The sequence below is a fragment of the Chlorocebus sabaeus genome, chromosome 12, assembly GCF_047675955.1.
Source record: "Chlorocebus sabaeus isolate Y175 chromosome 12, mChlSab1.0.hap1, whole genome shotgun sequence".
Lineage (NCBI taxonomy): Eukaryota > Metazoa > Chordata > Mammalia > Primates > Cercopithecidae > Chlorocebus > Chlorocebus sabaeus.
The window spans coordinates 79,853,418-79,869,477 of NC_132915.1; the positions used below are offsets into that span (position 1 = coordinate 79,853,418).

General features: G+C 44.1%; 1 protein-coding gene across 6 annotated transcripts in view; it reads left to right on the plus strand.

Annotated features, from left to right (window-relative positions):
- Positions 1 to 16,060, plus strand: part of PALM2AKAP2 (PALM2 and AKAP2 fusion) — a 550,991-nt gene that overhangs the window by 292,841 nt on the left and 242,090 nt on the right. For all 6 annotated transcript variants that reach the window (XM_073021828.1, XM_007968463.3, XM_007968462.3 and 3 more), the window contains exon 5: positions 15,712 to 15,826. In XM_073021828.1, coding sequence (XP_072877929.1) covers positions 15,712 to 15,826 — 115 coding nt within the window. The remainder of the gene's footprint in view (positions 1 to 15,711; positions 15,827 to 16,060) is intronic.

A 16,060-nucleotide genomic window follows, 5' to 3' on the forward strand; every position in this document is an offset into this window, starting at 1 on the left:
AAGAGCAGTTTGGATCAGTTGGAAGCCTCCCAGCCACTGCCATAGCACCCCATGCCGACCTCCTTCCTAGTCTCTGTTTCAGGTACAAGTAAGTCGTCATCTCTACCTTCCGGATAGATATCACTCTCCCCTCCATGGCTCAAAGTTCAGAGGTGCTGTTTATTCTTTGGTGTCCTGTTGGGTAGTTTAGGGAAATCCATGCTGTAGGTGACCATAAGAGAGAATCTTCCGTTTTAGAATTATATTGATTGAGCACAGGCTGTGTGCAAATACTCTAGGCACTGTGGATGCCATAGCAATACATGCTGTTTCTGCTTTCATGGAGCAGTGATTTCCAAATCCTGTGTATCCTATGGAAAGACCAAGCAAGGCAAGGGGTGGAGTGACAGGAGCTCCTAGTCAGCTCTCTCCTTAAACCACAGCAGCTCCCTTTGATCAAGATGTTGGAAAAGAAAAATATATACCAAAAAGAGGAAATGCTGAAAACGTTTGGACTGGGAGTGGTTTCATTTGCTCTTAGGTAAGAGACAGCACAGGGTAGCAGTTAATATTCTAGGCTCTAGCTACAAGCAGACCTGGGTTTGAATCCCAGCCCTGCCACTTACTGGTGGAAGGTCGTAAGTTACTTGAACTCTCTCAACCTCCAGTTCTTCATCTGTCAAGTGCAAATAACAGTAGTAGATATTTTACCAAGTGCAAATAATTGAATAATGCTTACAAACCATTTAGTATATCATCTGGCATTGTTTGTCACAGTAAATGTTCAATAAATGTGAGCTATTTTACCACTATTGTTTGACGTTAATTTTTTTTCAGTGAATGACTCATTGAGATACTAACTCATGCATCTTGAAAGCACTACCAGTCTCTCCAGAGTAACCTCCAATGTGGACAACAGGCAAAAATGTGATTATTCCCAGTTTGGGCATTTGTGAAAGCTGTGGCTGAGGCTGTATGGATGCACACACACACACACACACACACACACCGGCCAATGGGAAAATCTAACTCAGCAGGAAAGCTATCACAAAGCACTGGATTTAGGCACAGTGAGTAAACAGGGATTTGGAAGAGAGGAATGCACCACATAAACAATTTTCACAATCTGGTATGAAAGCCCAGATGCTTCCTGCATGAAGGGGTGAGCTCAGAGAGAGTCACAGGGCACAATGAAGTAAATGCTGAGACTGTCCATCATTCCGGCCCAATTCCTACATATCTGTGCATCTTCTACTTATGGTTTTATTTAGGTGAGAGTAAATAAGAGTACCCCATAGTAGATAAGAATAGTACATTACACACACACACACACACACACACACACACACCCCTGGGGTCAGATGAAATTGTATATTTGGGGAACTTGGGGTAAAGAGTACAGAGCCACACAGAAGTTACCTTCTGCATCCTCCTGCTTCAGAGAAAGCAGATAAGACCAGTTTCTTTTTATTGTGTTGTTTTTACTAAGTCCGGAATTGATGTTAATTTGAATTTGTTCTTTTAAGATTCATTTTTGACTGAAAAAAAATTGAGCTGGAGGGTCTGCTTGAGGCTACTTCCAGTTGAGAAATAATTTATGTATTCACTGAGACAGTCATTTACTCAACCAACACTTACTGAGAACTTTAAATGACGCAGGTTCCTTGCTAGATACAGAAGCAAGCTAGGTTCCTTCCTAGCTAGATGCTAGAAGCCATCATCAAAGAAAGATGAAAAAGAGATGGTAATTATCCTCTAGAGGTTTGTAAACTAGAGTTAGGGAAGGGAGCCCAAAATCCATGAATGAGTGATTTACAGTGGGATAAAGTTGGTGGTAGAAATATGTTCATGAGATACGGCAGCAAAGAGGAAGAGCACCTTCATGGGAAGGGTGCCAAAGAAGACTTCCATAAAGAGATGATACCTGAGCAGATGCTTTAAAAATAAGTAGTAATTACCCATGGGAGGGGGAAGAGAGAGCACAAGGGCAATCCAGGCAGAGGGGTGGTATGAGCAAAGGCGTTGAGCCAAACAAAGAAATCTTCATTTCTGCAGGTAAATGAGAGGCTGGGCGTGTGTCATATCCATGAGCTTTAGCAGAGAGCCCATGAGGGGTTTTCAGCAGGGGAGTGCTATTGTGGTGTGTCCAGACACATTCTGGATTTTAGGGTGATGGGGCTGGGTAGAAGCAGAGAGATTGGTTAGAAGGTTGTTGCAGGCATTTAGGGGAGAGCCTATACTAGGGCTGAAGAGAAGGAGCTACGAAAAGAGATTTGTGGGGCAAATTGGCTTAGTGGCTAATAAGACACTTAGTTGACTTTGTGACTAATAAGATACGTGTGTGGTGATGGTAAGCAAGGGGCAAGCCAGAGGTGAAGACAACATCCAGGTTTCCCTCCTAAGTAGAATGGATTAGTGGTGGTACCAGCATCTGAGCTAGAGAATAGGGAGGAGCTGCTCTATGGAGAAAGATGAGTTTGGTCTTGTATATGTTGTGTATGTGGACCATCCAGGTGGAGACATTCAAAATACAATTATATGTAGAGGCTGGAGTTCAGGAGAGATGCTGAAGATATAGGTTGGATAGGTTTAAGCATGTTCGGTAGGAATTAAAGCATGAGGCTGGACATGAGTAGCCAAGAATTAAATGTTAATCAATAAGAACAATAAACCAAATAAACTTTTAGTGGTGGAGTAGAAGAAGAGGTGCCCATATGGAGAACATGGCGTCATGGTCTCTTCATCATGGAGGAACAGTGATCAACAGTGCCTTGAAAAATGAAGAAGTGGGCCGGGCGCAGTGGCTCAAGCCTGTAATCCCAGCACTTTGGGAGGCCGAGGCGGGTGGATCACAAGGTCAGGAGATGGAGTCCATCCTGGCTAACATGGTGAAACCCCGTCTCTACTAAAAATACAAAAAACTAGCCCGGCGAGGTGGCGGGCGCCTGTAGTCCCAGCTACTCGGAGGCTGAGGCGGGAGAATGGCGTGAATCTAGGGGGCAGAACTTACAGTGAGCTGAGATCCGGCCACTGCGCTCCAGCCTGGGCGACAGAGCGAGACTCCGTCTCAAAAAAAAAAAAATGAAGAGGTCAAACAGATCCACACCAAAGAGGGTTCGCTGGACGTGGCAATCATAGACTTGACTAGCAGCAGATGCTGCAGTGTGGTGAGGGCAGAGGGACTGAGGCTGAGGCATGGACTTGACTAGGAGCAGACACAGCAGGGCGGTGAGGGCAGAGGGACTGAGGCAGAGGAAGGGCCAGGATGTGAGGATGTTGAGGCAGTAAGAGACAACTGGCCTTAGGGAAGTCTGGAAGAGAGATTCAGCAGCAACTGGAACAGGATGCAGGGTCAAGAGAAGTTCACTTATTTTTAGTATGGAAAGAAATGATTCCTGTTTATTGACTAGCAGGAAGGAGGCATCTTGGAGAGAGGTGAAGACACAGGGGAGAGTGGTGTAGTTAATGGGATACCCTCCCAGATCAGTCTGCACAAGCTCAGGTGCAAGGGTGGAGGTGCTGGCCTTCAACAGACAGTCTGAGTCAGAGGCTGGAGGTCAGAAGGTGTGGCTGGATGGGACTTTTTCCCTTCCTAGGAAAAAGGGACATTTCGGGGGGAAAAAGCGGGGGTTTAAGCTATTGAGAAAAGTGTTGCTTTGAAATGAAATAATCTCACTTTCCTGTAATCAAAACTCTTTATTTCTGATGAAACAGACTCAAATAAGAATCACAACAAAGAAATCAGTGCTCAGTTCAGCCTGGAAATGATTTCCTACACAGAAATCCACTTGCACAGATTCTGATAGTGAGAGTCATGTAATTCCAGATGGAGTAAATACACATGAAAAGGAGAGAAAAGCTGGTGTCTCCATGGGCTGAAGCACACTTAGAGAGAGAGAAATTTTCATTTATTTGTATTTGGGCTTCAATGTGATTACATCACCATCAGTAATGAAGAGTGCTGCCATGTCCCAGCTGTGTACTTAGATCAAGATATAAATCAATCCAATATCGATGTTCTTTTTTCTGACTATCTAAATTTGTATATTTGAGGGGAAAGTAGAAAAACCAAGCCAACATTTTAAAAATTACGTTTACTATCACCATCTCCAAGTTACATTCACTATAGAATCTTTTAGAAGCATGTTCTTGGGTAGCTTTGCTTTTTATGCACTCAACAAATATTTATTGAGCATCTGTATGTACAGGGAAGAATGTGAGGTACAGTAACACAAAATATATACTCCTATCTCTTAATAAGTCTGCACTTGGGAGAGAGGAGGTACAGGTAGGGTTGGGAAGGATAAATATATTTTTAACACTTTATTACAAGGCAGAGTGTACCAAAAGTTAGAAATGCTGTGGATAATCAGAATGAATGAACATACTAGGCTGGGGGTGGGGGTGTGTGGCTGGAAGAATTAAGGAAAATATTCCTAAAGAGATGTAATTTGATTTGGGCTTTTATTATGATATCTGTTTTCAGACAATGTTGTTGAGAGTGGGGAGTCCTTCCTGGCTTTGTCAGGAGCAGTTTGAGGTCTTGGCTGAAGACAGGAAGGCATAAGGCTGGAAAGGGGTGGGAGCAGAACGTGGAGGGTGTGAACTTCCAGCCTAAGAAGTTTGATGGGGTTTGGGAAGGAGGTGAGAGGGAGCCACCAGGAAAGGATGTGAGCTGGATCTTTGGAATTCTTAAAGGGATCCTTGTCTTCTCTGCTATGTTTCTGTCTCAGGGATGACGTGAGGAAAAAAAAAAAAAAGAGGAGGAAATGGGCTTGAGTTTCCACTGACACCTTACAGTCAAGGAAGGCCCTGTTCTTTCATAAGGAAAAGTGGAAATCCTCTGTTTACTTAAGGGCCATTAACATGTTTTCATATGAAAATACCAAATGATCTGCCGTGACTCCAGATAGACTCATCTAAATAAAAGGAAGCTGTTTCCTTACAAATTGAGTCACAAAGGAAAAATATTTGGGGAGTGCCATAGAAACAAATGCACTGTCTTCCTGAATGTGGAAAATGAATTTTGTAGCATTGATTTGTGGGAAAATAATATTCTTCCCAGTGCTCTACCTAGAATATTGAAATGGGGGTATTAAGATAGATGATAGATAGGACAGACAGATTGCTAGAGAGTCAGATTAGATAGATAGATAGATAGATAGATAGATAGATAGATAGATAGATAGATCGACTGATGAGGCTAAATATTCTTAGGATGGAAGAAGGGGTCAGATAATCACGTCTCAGACACTTCTGGAATTCCAGGAAGCAGGAACTAATGAAGTGGTCTCTTCACAGTTTTACTATGGGAAGAATTCACCCCCGATTAGTTTTTATTCTTTGTGTCACTCCTCTCAAGACAAAGGTCTTTGGGCAAGAGTTCAGTTGGCCTAGCTTAGACATATTTCTACTCCTTGGCCAGGGATGTGAGCCCTCTGACCAATAGTTCACCAAATCTACAAGGAACCCCAGAGAGACATTTTTTTCCAGTGGAGGAGCTGGATGTTGTTTCTAAAAGAAAAGGGCAGAGGGACCCTGGGCAGGCAAAATTTTCAGCTGCCTGCCACCTTAGCCTCTGTCCCCATACTTACTTCTGAACCACATGTGATCAGTCTTCTGTTCCCACCATATAACTGAAACTTCAAGGTCATGGGTGAGCTCTGTGTTGTTAAGTCTTATTTATAGGAGCAATCTGCTCACTGCACTGCAAGGCTGGAAAGGTGTTTAAAATGTATACCTAGCCATGTCTTCGCTCTTTCTGATATAATTCAGTTGGCAAAGGCTCTGGCCAGAAGCCAGACGGACACAAATAGCACACCAAAGAGACGCTAAGACGTGGGTGATTATAATTGTGCAAGGAGTAGAAACTTCTCTGCTGAGACTTTGGATGTGGGAGGGATTTGGGGAGTAGAAGGGGGGCAAAGCACAGTTCTAGCCAACCCCGTTTACAAGCGTTGATTAGTAGTAATGAATTCACAACCTTGCAATTGCTCATTTTTTTTCTTCTTCTGCTGAGTCGTGGATAAGACTCTAAGCTCTGATTAGCTGTGGTCCCCACAAGAGCATTCATTCAAATTCAACAATATGTGGTAAGTGTCTGGGATGAATTAGGATTCCATGTGGATGCAAGGAACAGAGACCCACAATAACAGTGACTTAAACAAGATGTTTATTTCTCCCTCCAATAAAAGTCCACAGGTATGCAGTTATGTAAACATCCACAGGCATGCAGTTAAGAGCTGTTTGGTGGCTGTGCCCTGTGAATTCCTTAGGGACCTAGACCTGTTCCACTTTAACCCTAAAGATTGATCCTTGTTGACAGTGACCAAGATGGCAGTTAGTGCCTCACCTGCATACATGTGCATTTCAGGCAAAGGATGAAGAGAGAACTGGAGAAGAAAGGGCTAAAGAAGATTCTAGGAGCTGACATATAGCACTTTCACTTACATCCCTTTGGCCAGAGCGTGTGGCTACAAAGGATGCTGAGAGATGTGGCCTTTATCCTGTGTGGCCATATGCCCAGCTCAGCCACAGGAATGACATTGCTTTGAAAGAAGGGGAGGATGGAAACTGAGCAACTTAGCAGTCCCCTTTCCACTTTTACTTGTGCTGAATTCGTAAACATGCGGGCAGCTTTCCTCTCCTCTGAGAGGAAGCAAACACTTCTCCTGAGGTTCTTGTTTTGGCAGGTTGGCCGGACAGGCACCCCACTTGACTGCTCAACTATGAAATTGCAGTTCCAGAGAAGAGAACAGGTCTGAATTAAGCGCCCTCAGCCAGTCAGTCAGCATCTCCTTTTTGTCTGAGAGTAGCTGCTGAGATTCAGACCCATGCCAACTGAGTAGCAATGTGTTTGGCTATTGGGTAGGGCATAACCCTATCTACGTCCCTCAATAGTGAGGAATTTTGTAAAGGCTCAGCCCATCGTCAGGAACATGCTGGTCTTGCTTAGAGCTGTTTCAGAAGTGTTCACAGGGTCCTGAGAATTTTGTGAGCACTTCTTTACTGCTTCTCTTGCCTCCTCTTTTAGTTGGTGCTGAGTTCACTGCACGAAGGGTCCCAGGAGTCCTCTTTCCCTTGGTTTTTCTACTCCTTTCCTTTTCTGCTCTTTCTTCCACCTCCTACTACTGGGCCTCTTTGTATCTGTGCTCCACCATGGAAAATAAGTTTTGTTTGCCCCAGATCTTCCCATTTCCCAAAGTGGAGCCCTTATAATTCACGATGTTTACTGAACTTGATCTCTGCCCTTTCAAGGGATGGAACTCAGATAATGAAAGATATAGGGAGGGAAACATTGCTTAAATCTGTGAGTGGGCATTAGGATGGGCCTAAGTGTCCTAAGAGGGATTAGCTCGCCATGACAGGTTGTGAGCTCCCAATGTGTGGAGAAGTTCAAGCAGGTGTGAAATAATCATTGGGTGGAGGAGAGTTCAGGGACTTCATGTTTCTGGAGAGCAATTAAGTTCAATGGCTTCTACTCCCAGTCTGACCTGTGCTTCTGTGAGCATGAAAAATATATATTGTGTTGCAATGTGCATTCTTGAGGGAAAGAAGATAAAAGGGCAGGTGGTCCTGGGCGGCTGTCAAGGGTAGCGGCAAAGAGTACTGGTTCCCCAGCTAGACCACCAGTGTCCAAATTCTGGCTGCACATCATTTCAGCAACCCTGGACAAGTCAGTGCTCTTTCTGTGTATCCATCCATCTGTATTGTGGGAGTTGCAGATATTTTACTTCATGGGATATTGTGAAGATTAAGTATTACAATGTATGTAAAACACTCATAACAGTTCCAAGCACACAGTAAGCACTCAATAATTCTAATTCTTATGACTATTATTATTACATATATTAATGTATCTAGCAAAAACAATATTAGAATTGTTAGTATTATAATAATTATTGTCATCATTGATGGGGAAGGAAAAATGAAGCCCACTTGAATTGACAGACAAGACCCTCTCCAGACAGTAAAACGATTAAAAACCAAGTTGTATCTGTCTGTGCTCCTTTGGATTCAACTGACTAACACCCAGGCAAAGGAAAAATATATTGGCTTTTTTTTTTTGAGATGGAATCTCACACTGTTGCCCAGGCTGGAGTGCAATGGCACGATCTCGGCTCACTGCAACCTCTGCCTCCCAGCGATTCTCCTGCCTCAGCCTCCCATGTAGCTGGGATTGCGGGCGCCTGCCACCATGCCCAGCTAATTTTTGTATTTTTAGTAGAGACGGGGTTTCACCACGTTGGCCAGGCTGGTCTCAAATTCCCAACCTCAAGTGATCCACCAGCTTTGGCGTCCCAGTGTATTGGCTTTTGTAGGTAAGAAGGGCAAAGGAGTAGCCGAGGATCTGGGAAGCAGGAACTGGAGATTGAATGGCATGGTGTCCCCAGCAGCCAGCATGCTCTGTCTTCCCCTCTGTTTGTTTGGGCCTTGCAGGAAGGTAGGATCTCAGCAGAGCCTTGAAGGCCAGGTATTTGAGAGCCAGGCATGTAGAGCAGAGGGAGAGCATGAGTGAGCCACTGGGATTGGGGACAGGAATGGCAAGAACCTATCCGAGGCACCATGCTGAGCTGTGAAGCTGGAGGGCAGAGCAGGTTGTGACCTGAAAAGGCCACCCAAGGCCACATGTTCCTGAGTGACAGGAAGGACATGTGATATGCTGGGCCTTGGCCCACGCTGTCTCCTCTGCCTGTCTCATTTTCTCCTCTTTTCCACCTGGTGAATGCATCCTTCAAGGCCCAGTTAATGCATCATCTACTTTGTCAAGCTTTTCTCACCACCCATATCAGTTGAAAATTGCAGTCGGCTATGATCACAACAGAGGCTTAAGCCCATAACAAGCAATCTGGAGCCGGACATTCCAGAAGTGGTATAGTCTTTCCGTTGTGCCCCCTGGGACCCAGGCAATGTCTCTCTTTCTGCACACTCAGACATACTATTGCCCCTGTGGACACAGGATTACTGCTCTGCCTATAGCATCATATACCTTGTGGTAGGTAGAGTAATGGACCCCCAGAGATGTCCACACGCTAAGCCTCAGAACCTGTGCATATGGTAGATTCCATGGCAAAGAGGAATTAAAATTACAGATGGAATTAAGGTTTCCAAACAGCTGACCTTAAAATAGGGAGATTGGTATCCTGGATTATCTGGGTGCATTTGTATAACCACAGGATCTTTAAAAGTGGAAGAGGGAGGCAGAAATCAGAAGGAGGGGTGGCTGCAGGAAAGGTCAGAGAGATGCAACAGTGCTGGCTTTGAAGATGGAGGAAGGGAGCCACAAGGCACGGAATGTTGGTGACATCAGGGAGCTGAAAAAGGCAAGGAAATGCATTCTCCCCTAGAGCCTGCGTAAGGGAACACAACGCTGCCAGCACCTTGATTCTAGCCTGGCAACCCCCGTGTCAGACTGACATACAGAAATGTAAGATAATAAATTGAGACTGTCGTCAGCCACTAAGTTTGTTGTAGTTGTTACAGCAGGAATTGGAAATGAATGCACCTCTTTAGCACCAGGTCCCTGCGCCTGGCAGGAAGGAGGGAAAGGCAAATGTTACTTAAGCCAATGTTCCTTCCTTTTTTTTTTTTGAGACAAGGTCTCGCTCTGTCACCCAGACTGGAGTACAGTGCTGTGATCATTGCTCACTGCAGTCTTGAACTCCCAGGCTCAGATGATCTTCCCACCTTAGCCTCCAGAGTAGCTAGAACTAAGGGTATGTGTCACCATGCCCAGCTAATTTTTTATTATTTGTAGAGATGGGGGTCTTGTCTTGCCATGTTGCTCAGGCTGGTCTCGTTCCGCTGGGCTCAAGCAATCCTCCAGCCTCAGTCTCCCAAAGTGCTAAGATTACAGGCATGAGCCACCACACCCAGCCCTCCTTTCCCTTTTAGGGAGTTGTCTGGAAGTCCCTTCTGATCATTTTTACTTACATCTCATTGACCAGAGCTGTCCTGTGACCAGCTTTATCTTCAGTGGAAGTTAAGATACATAATTTTTTCAGGTGGGCACACTGCCATCCCCAACCAAATAAGGATTCTGTTAGTTTGGAAGAGTGGGAGAATTGATACTGAGAAGACCACTCAGCGTCCCCACCACACACTCACAGGCAGAACCAACTATTCTACAGCATGTTGTTCTTTCCTCTATTACTGCTATTTTTGGTTTGTAATGTAATTTATGTGTTCACATGGCTGTTTGCATTACTTGACCAAAAAGTCTCATGAGCAGACACTGTGTCTTATTTATTTCTCCATCCCCAGTGCTCAGCACCATGCCTGATACAGAGAAAGTGTTTGCATGAAGTTGGATGGATGAATGTCTAAATAAACTTTGAAATAAGAACATGATCGATGCACTTCCCAGAGCGAGAGGTCCTTTATATTTTCTTGTGAGGATGATCTATTGGAGTTAGATAGATTTTATAAGACCATTTGGCCATGATTGCAACCTCATCTCCAGTAAATTAAACCTACACAGCTGCAGTGTGTCACCTTTCCTTACAGCTTGTTACGGTTTGCTTTTTGCTCAGAAGGAACTGAGCAAGCAGGTTAGAGACTGTTATGTGCACCTGCCACAGCCTACGGATCCTCGATTAACCTTGCGTATAAATTACACTTCCTGCCCAGTCTTTATTTTTAGCACAGCAATATCTATTTGGCTCTTCCAGAGAAGACTGCATTAGATTTCAGTCATGAAACTACAAAACAGTGGCATCTGCAACCTGGTTGGGATGACTGTTGTTAACCCCATGACACTCTGTTCCTTGGGAAGCTCCTTTGCCCCAGGACTCAGGTTTTCCTAAGAAAGAGAGCAGCCAGGACTGACCACACCCTCAGAGCCTGGCCCAAGACCACATGTGAACTTATAGAAAAATCTGCATTGGATCTGACATAAACTCTCCATTTCCTTCATTCATTCCATTTGGGTTGAAACTCGGTTGTTGTTATCACAAAGGTTTCATTTCGTTTCTTTCTCTTTTTTTCTCTCTCTCTCCCTCTCTCTTCGTTTCTTCTCAGTTACACAGTATCATGACCCAAATCTTTAGCACTTGAACTAGATAGCTGAGAGCCTTGAAACCCATAGGGCCAGGGCACGTTGTGGAGACAGGCCAGCCAGTGGGCATCAGGTCGCAGAGAATTCTTCACCACTTGGGGTTGCTTCACTGGAAGAAGTGAGTTACTGAGAGACAGCCATCTTCGGCTTTCGTCAGCCATTTTTAACACAATCTGGTTTGTTTTAGAATCCCCTGTAGTGCCTAGCTCAGAGTCCAACCAAACAAGCTCCGTAAATGTTGGTTTTGAATTTAAATAGATGTTGGGGTGCTCCCATTTCCCCTTCACTAGACATGTGGGAAGATGAGGCCCTGGCCCCTCTTTCATACCACAGCCTGGGAGATGCTGCCTTCTCAGCAGAAAGCCTCAGGAGGTATTTTGAAAAGAGAATTTATTGTTTTCATTCTGCTTAGAGAAGTAATAAATGAATTTTTTAAATTGGGAAAATATTGAAAATTATTTTTTAAAAATGAAATCACCTTTAATTCCATTACTCAGAGACAACTATCACTGATATTTTTCTGTTTTTTCAGTCTTAATCCTTTTGAAGGAGTGCCCTGTTTCCCTCCAGATTTCTCAGAGGATTGAGGATTAGGGAAGGGAGGAGAGGGTGCCTTATGTTCTTTCTAATCATTTAGCTTCAGGTATTATTGGGATATATAAAAATACATATAACACACATATAGATATATGTGTATAGGTATTATATAATTGGTATATACATTATTGGGATATATATTAGTAGGATATAAATATATATATATTACATAATGTACACACACTTATATTTGAACTGTACCAGTTCATTATTACCACAATAATGCTAGATAACACACCCTCAAATTCAGTGGCTTAAACTCAAAGTTATTTATTCTTGCCCACAGTTCTGTGAGTAGGCTGGGTATTTGCTGATTTGACTGGGCTTAGCTGAGTGGCTCTAATTTCAGGTGCATCTGAACTATATAGCTGAGAGCCCTGAAACCCACAGGGCCAGGGCACACTGTGCCTATCTGTGGGTTGTCCTCAGGTCTATCCTGTGTGTGTTCTTTCTGCAGTCCGTGCTGACGGGGCAGCAGCTGCCCAGATAAGTTATTGTCTTGGCAATGGAAGGGGTGCAAGAGGACAAGCTCAACTGGGCAAGCACTTTTCAAGCCTCTGCTTCTGTCTTATCTGCTCACATCCTATTGGCTAAAGCAGGTCACATGGCTGCGGCCAGTGTCAAGGGACTGGGAAGTGTGTCCCATCCACCATGAGCCTAGAGCAAATCACATGGTCAAGATTAACATCAGTGGCTTAGGGAAGCATGTACTTTTCCCATGGAAGTAAGGGAGGAAGGAAGGGAATATTTTTGAGAATAATGTAATCTTTTTTTTTTTTTTTGAGATGGGGTCTCACTCTGTTGCCCAGGCTGAAGTGCAATGGCACAATCTGTGCTCACTGCAGCCTCTGTCTCCTGGGTTCAAGCGATTCTCCTGCCTCAGCCTCCCGAGTAGTTGGGATTACCGGTGTGCACCACCATGCCCAACTAATTTTTGTATTTTTAGTAGAGACGGGCTTTCACCATGTTGGTGAGGCTGATCCCAAACTCCTAACCTCAGGTATCCACCTGCCTCAGCCTCCCAAAGTGCTGGGATTACAGGCATGAGCCATTGCAACCGGCCCAAGAATAATATAATCTACTGCACACCCTAAATATCTGCTAAAGTACTCTGTTCTTTGAGATTTAAATCAAATTTACTCAGGCTAGGCGTGGTGGCTCACACCTGTAATCACACCTCAAATAAATAAATAAATAAATAAAAAGATAAAATCTGCTCAGAGCCCACCTGGTTGGTACTATCATCCAGTCTACACAGGGAACCTCTAGTCCAGAGCTCCTCTACTCATTGAATTAATTCAGTTTATGGATAATTTGACTGTCTCATGTGTTGTTCCTATTTCACACGCATATCGCTTTACTTACTCCCCCAGAAATAATTTACACGGATGTGTGTAGAAGATTTTCTGAACATCTGGAACGGCAAAGAAGTTTTATATCTCTGTGTTTGTACCTCTAGATTGGTCAGCCCCACTCCGTAAATTCTCTTTGCGTCTCGCCCACACACAGCCTCTCAAGTCAAAGCTTGCTGAAAAATTCACTCTCGTCTCCAAAATTCTGAAAGTCTGATCTTGGCTAGGCCACACCTTTGTGCAACTTAGCTCAGCTTTTTAAATTCATTCAATGTAAGTGTATTGAGCATTTGTGCCCTCTGTCTGAGGAATTCATAATCTAGTAGGGGAAATTAGTAGTTTACGTTACTATTTGGAGCCAGAAAATTATTTGTTGTAAGGTGCCATCTGGTGCGTTGTGGGATGTTTACCAGCATCCCTGACCTCTACCCAGTAACACCAGTCCCATCCCCTTGAGCTTTGGACAACCAAAATATCTCTAGACATTGCCAAATATCCCCTGAGGGACAAGATTACCTCAGTTGAGAGTTACTGCTCTAGTATATAGTAGACTTAATAAGACTTCTAATAAAACAAAATAATATGCTAAGAAATGTTCAGAGGGGAGTGATGTTATTTCCTGGCAATGAAATCTGAACACCTCATGACAGGTGGCGTCTGAGCTGAGACTTCAAAAATGGTTAGGAGTTTGAGTTGAGTTTCCTAGAGGAGGAAAAGACACAGGGTACATGTGGGCAAATAGGAGTGGTTCTATTTGACTAACGCATAAAGTGAAATAGGCACATTGGTAGAGTGGAGTTGATAGGTACTGGGAGGCTAGATACCATGGGGTCTTATAAGCTGTAGAACTTCTACTTTTACCCTGAGTGAAATGACAAATATATTGGAGCTGTGTTCACTTGGAGGGGGTTCATTTGGATATAGGGCTTGCCTTCATAATCCAAAGTAATTGCTGCAAAGACTTATCCCTCAGAGGTCATTTTTCTGACACCCAGGAAGGAAACAGAAAGGGCCTCTGAGGGGCACAGTATGTCACTAAATAAATTCATGCCTGGATCTTGGTGTTCCTTACCTTTCAGAAAACCCCACTCTGAATTCCTTATTTTATGTCTAAGTCTAATGGCCAGTTCCCAAGAGCAGATTAAAAGATGGAAAAAGAGGGCCAGGCATGGTGGCTCACACCTGTAGTCTCAGCACTTTGGGAGCCTGAGGCAGGAGGATCGCTTCAGCCCAGGAGTTTGAGACCCACCTGGGCAACATAGTGAGACCTCACCTCTACAAAAAAAATTTTAAAATTAGCTGGGCATGGTGGTGTGTGCCTTTAGTCCCAGCTCCTTGGGAAGCTGAGGTGGGAGGATTTTTTGAGCCCAGGAGGTGGAGGCTGCAGTGAGCTATGATCCTTCCACTACACTCAAGCCTGGGTAACAGAGTGAGACCCTATCTCAAAAAAACAAAAGCTGGAAAAGGAGGAAGGCAAGGGAGGGGACTCATAGGCAGACACAGACTCAGCAGCAAAGCTTCTAGCATGACACGGTGGAAAGAGAACAAAAGAAAATATGAATGAATTAGTGATTGAATGAATGAACCAATGAATAAATTCAGATCAAATAATTCAAGAGGCACAGCAGTCTAGAGTTGTAACAAGAGAACATTTATCCCTTCATTATTTCTGAAGACATTGCTGCATATCAGTGCCATCCTATGCCAATATATGCGATGTTTAACAAGGTGGGGGATGTGGGGAACACATGAGAACCCATGTGGTGAGAGTTGCTCAATGGTTAGGAGCAGGTCTAGAGTCAGAGCACCTAGCTTGAATCCTTGCTTCAGGGCTCTGCGGCAGTAAAGCCTGCTTTACTAGGTTACTTCACCTTGCCAAGCCCTACTGATCTCATCAGTAAAATGGGGATTCCCTACTCACAGGGTCATTGGGAAGTTTGAATAAAATAATCCACATGAATTCTTAGCTAAGTTCCTGGCACAGAATAAGTGCTCAGTAAACACTGGTGGTAATTATTATCATTTCACTGAAAGAATATGGCTGTTGAGACTTTCCCCAAATCATAGCTGCAGCTGCTGTTCTGGAATATTTCCAGAGTCTCCTGGCAGTGCTGAAATTTCCCTTTTATAAAATACATAGGGTGACTGTGAAAATTGAGGAAAGTTCCAGAAGGCAGGGGCAGTTGCATCTGTCTTCTTCATTTCCCCTCTTTTTGGCAGTAGAATCCAGGCCACAGACAGAGAGGACAGCAGGCTCCCAAGGGTACTGGCCACCAGCTATTTCTTGGCAACACACTTCCTTTGAGCAAGAATGGCCCTTTACCTTTTGGCCAACCTGAGAGAATAGTTATTCTGAGCTGGCCAGGAGAATATGAAGCTATTTTCCTTTTGATGTTATGTCCTATGCTATGTAAATATAATCTCCCTCCAAATAAGAAAGGTGCGCATGCATAGGGTTGGCAGGGAGACATCGAAGCATGTTGCACAGTGGTAGCTGTGAACCAGGGGAGGCAGTGCTATGTTGCTTTCCCTTGACCAATATCTGCCCAGTGGCAGAGCTGGAAACACAGGATGCTATGTAATGGAAAACCTTGGCCTGGCTCCTCAGCGTAATGTAAAACGAAGGCTGCCAGGAAGGTACAAATCGCCCAACAGGAAGAAGCTGCTCTCTTGCCCGTGGATGGCAGGACAATAAAGTAACTTGTCCTTTGTTTGTGTGTTTTCCAGGCTGGAGCAAGAAATACAAACGCTAGAAAGTGAAGAGTCCCAGATATCTGCCAAAGAGCAAATCATCCTAGAGAAACTGAAGGAGACAGAAAAATCCTTCAAGGACTTTCAGAAGGTGAAAAAAACAAACACGATTTCTCAAAGTTATGTCCGTGGGGAAGTAAGGTCTAGCAAAATGGTGCCAACTGGGAAACAGGCCAGTTGGCATTGATGAGAAATCTGAGCCACAAACTCTATGAAATGAGAGGCAGATGTGTGAGGACCAGGGGCCTTCCTGAAGCTGAGCCTGGCATATCTTTGGTTGTGTGACCATCTGGCCTGCTGCAAGGCATAGGGAATAGTCATTAGA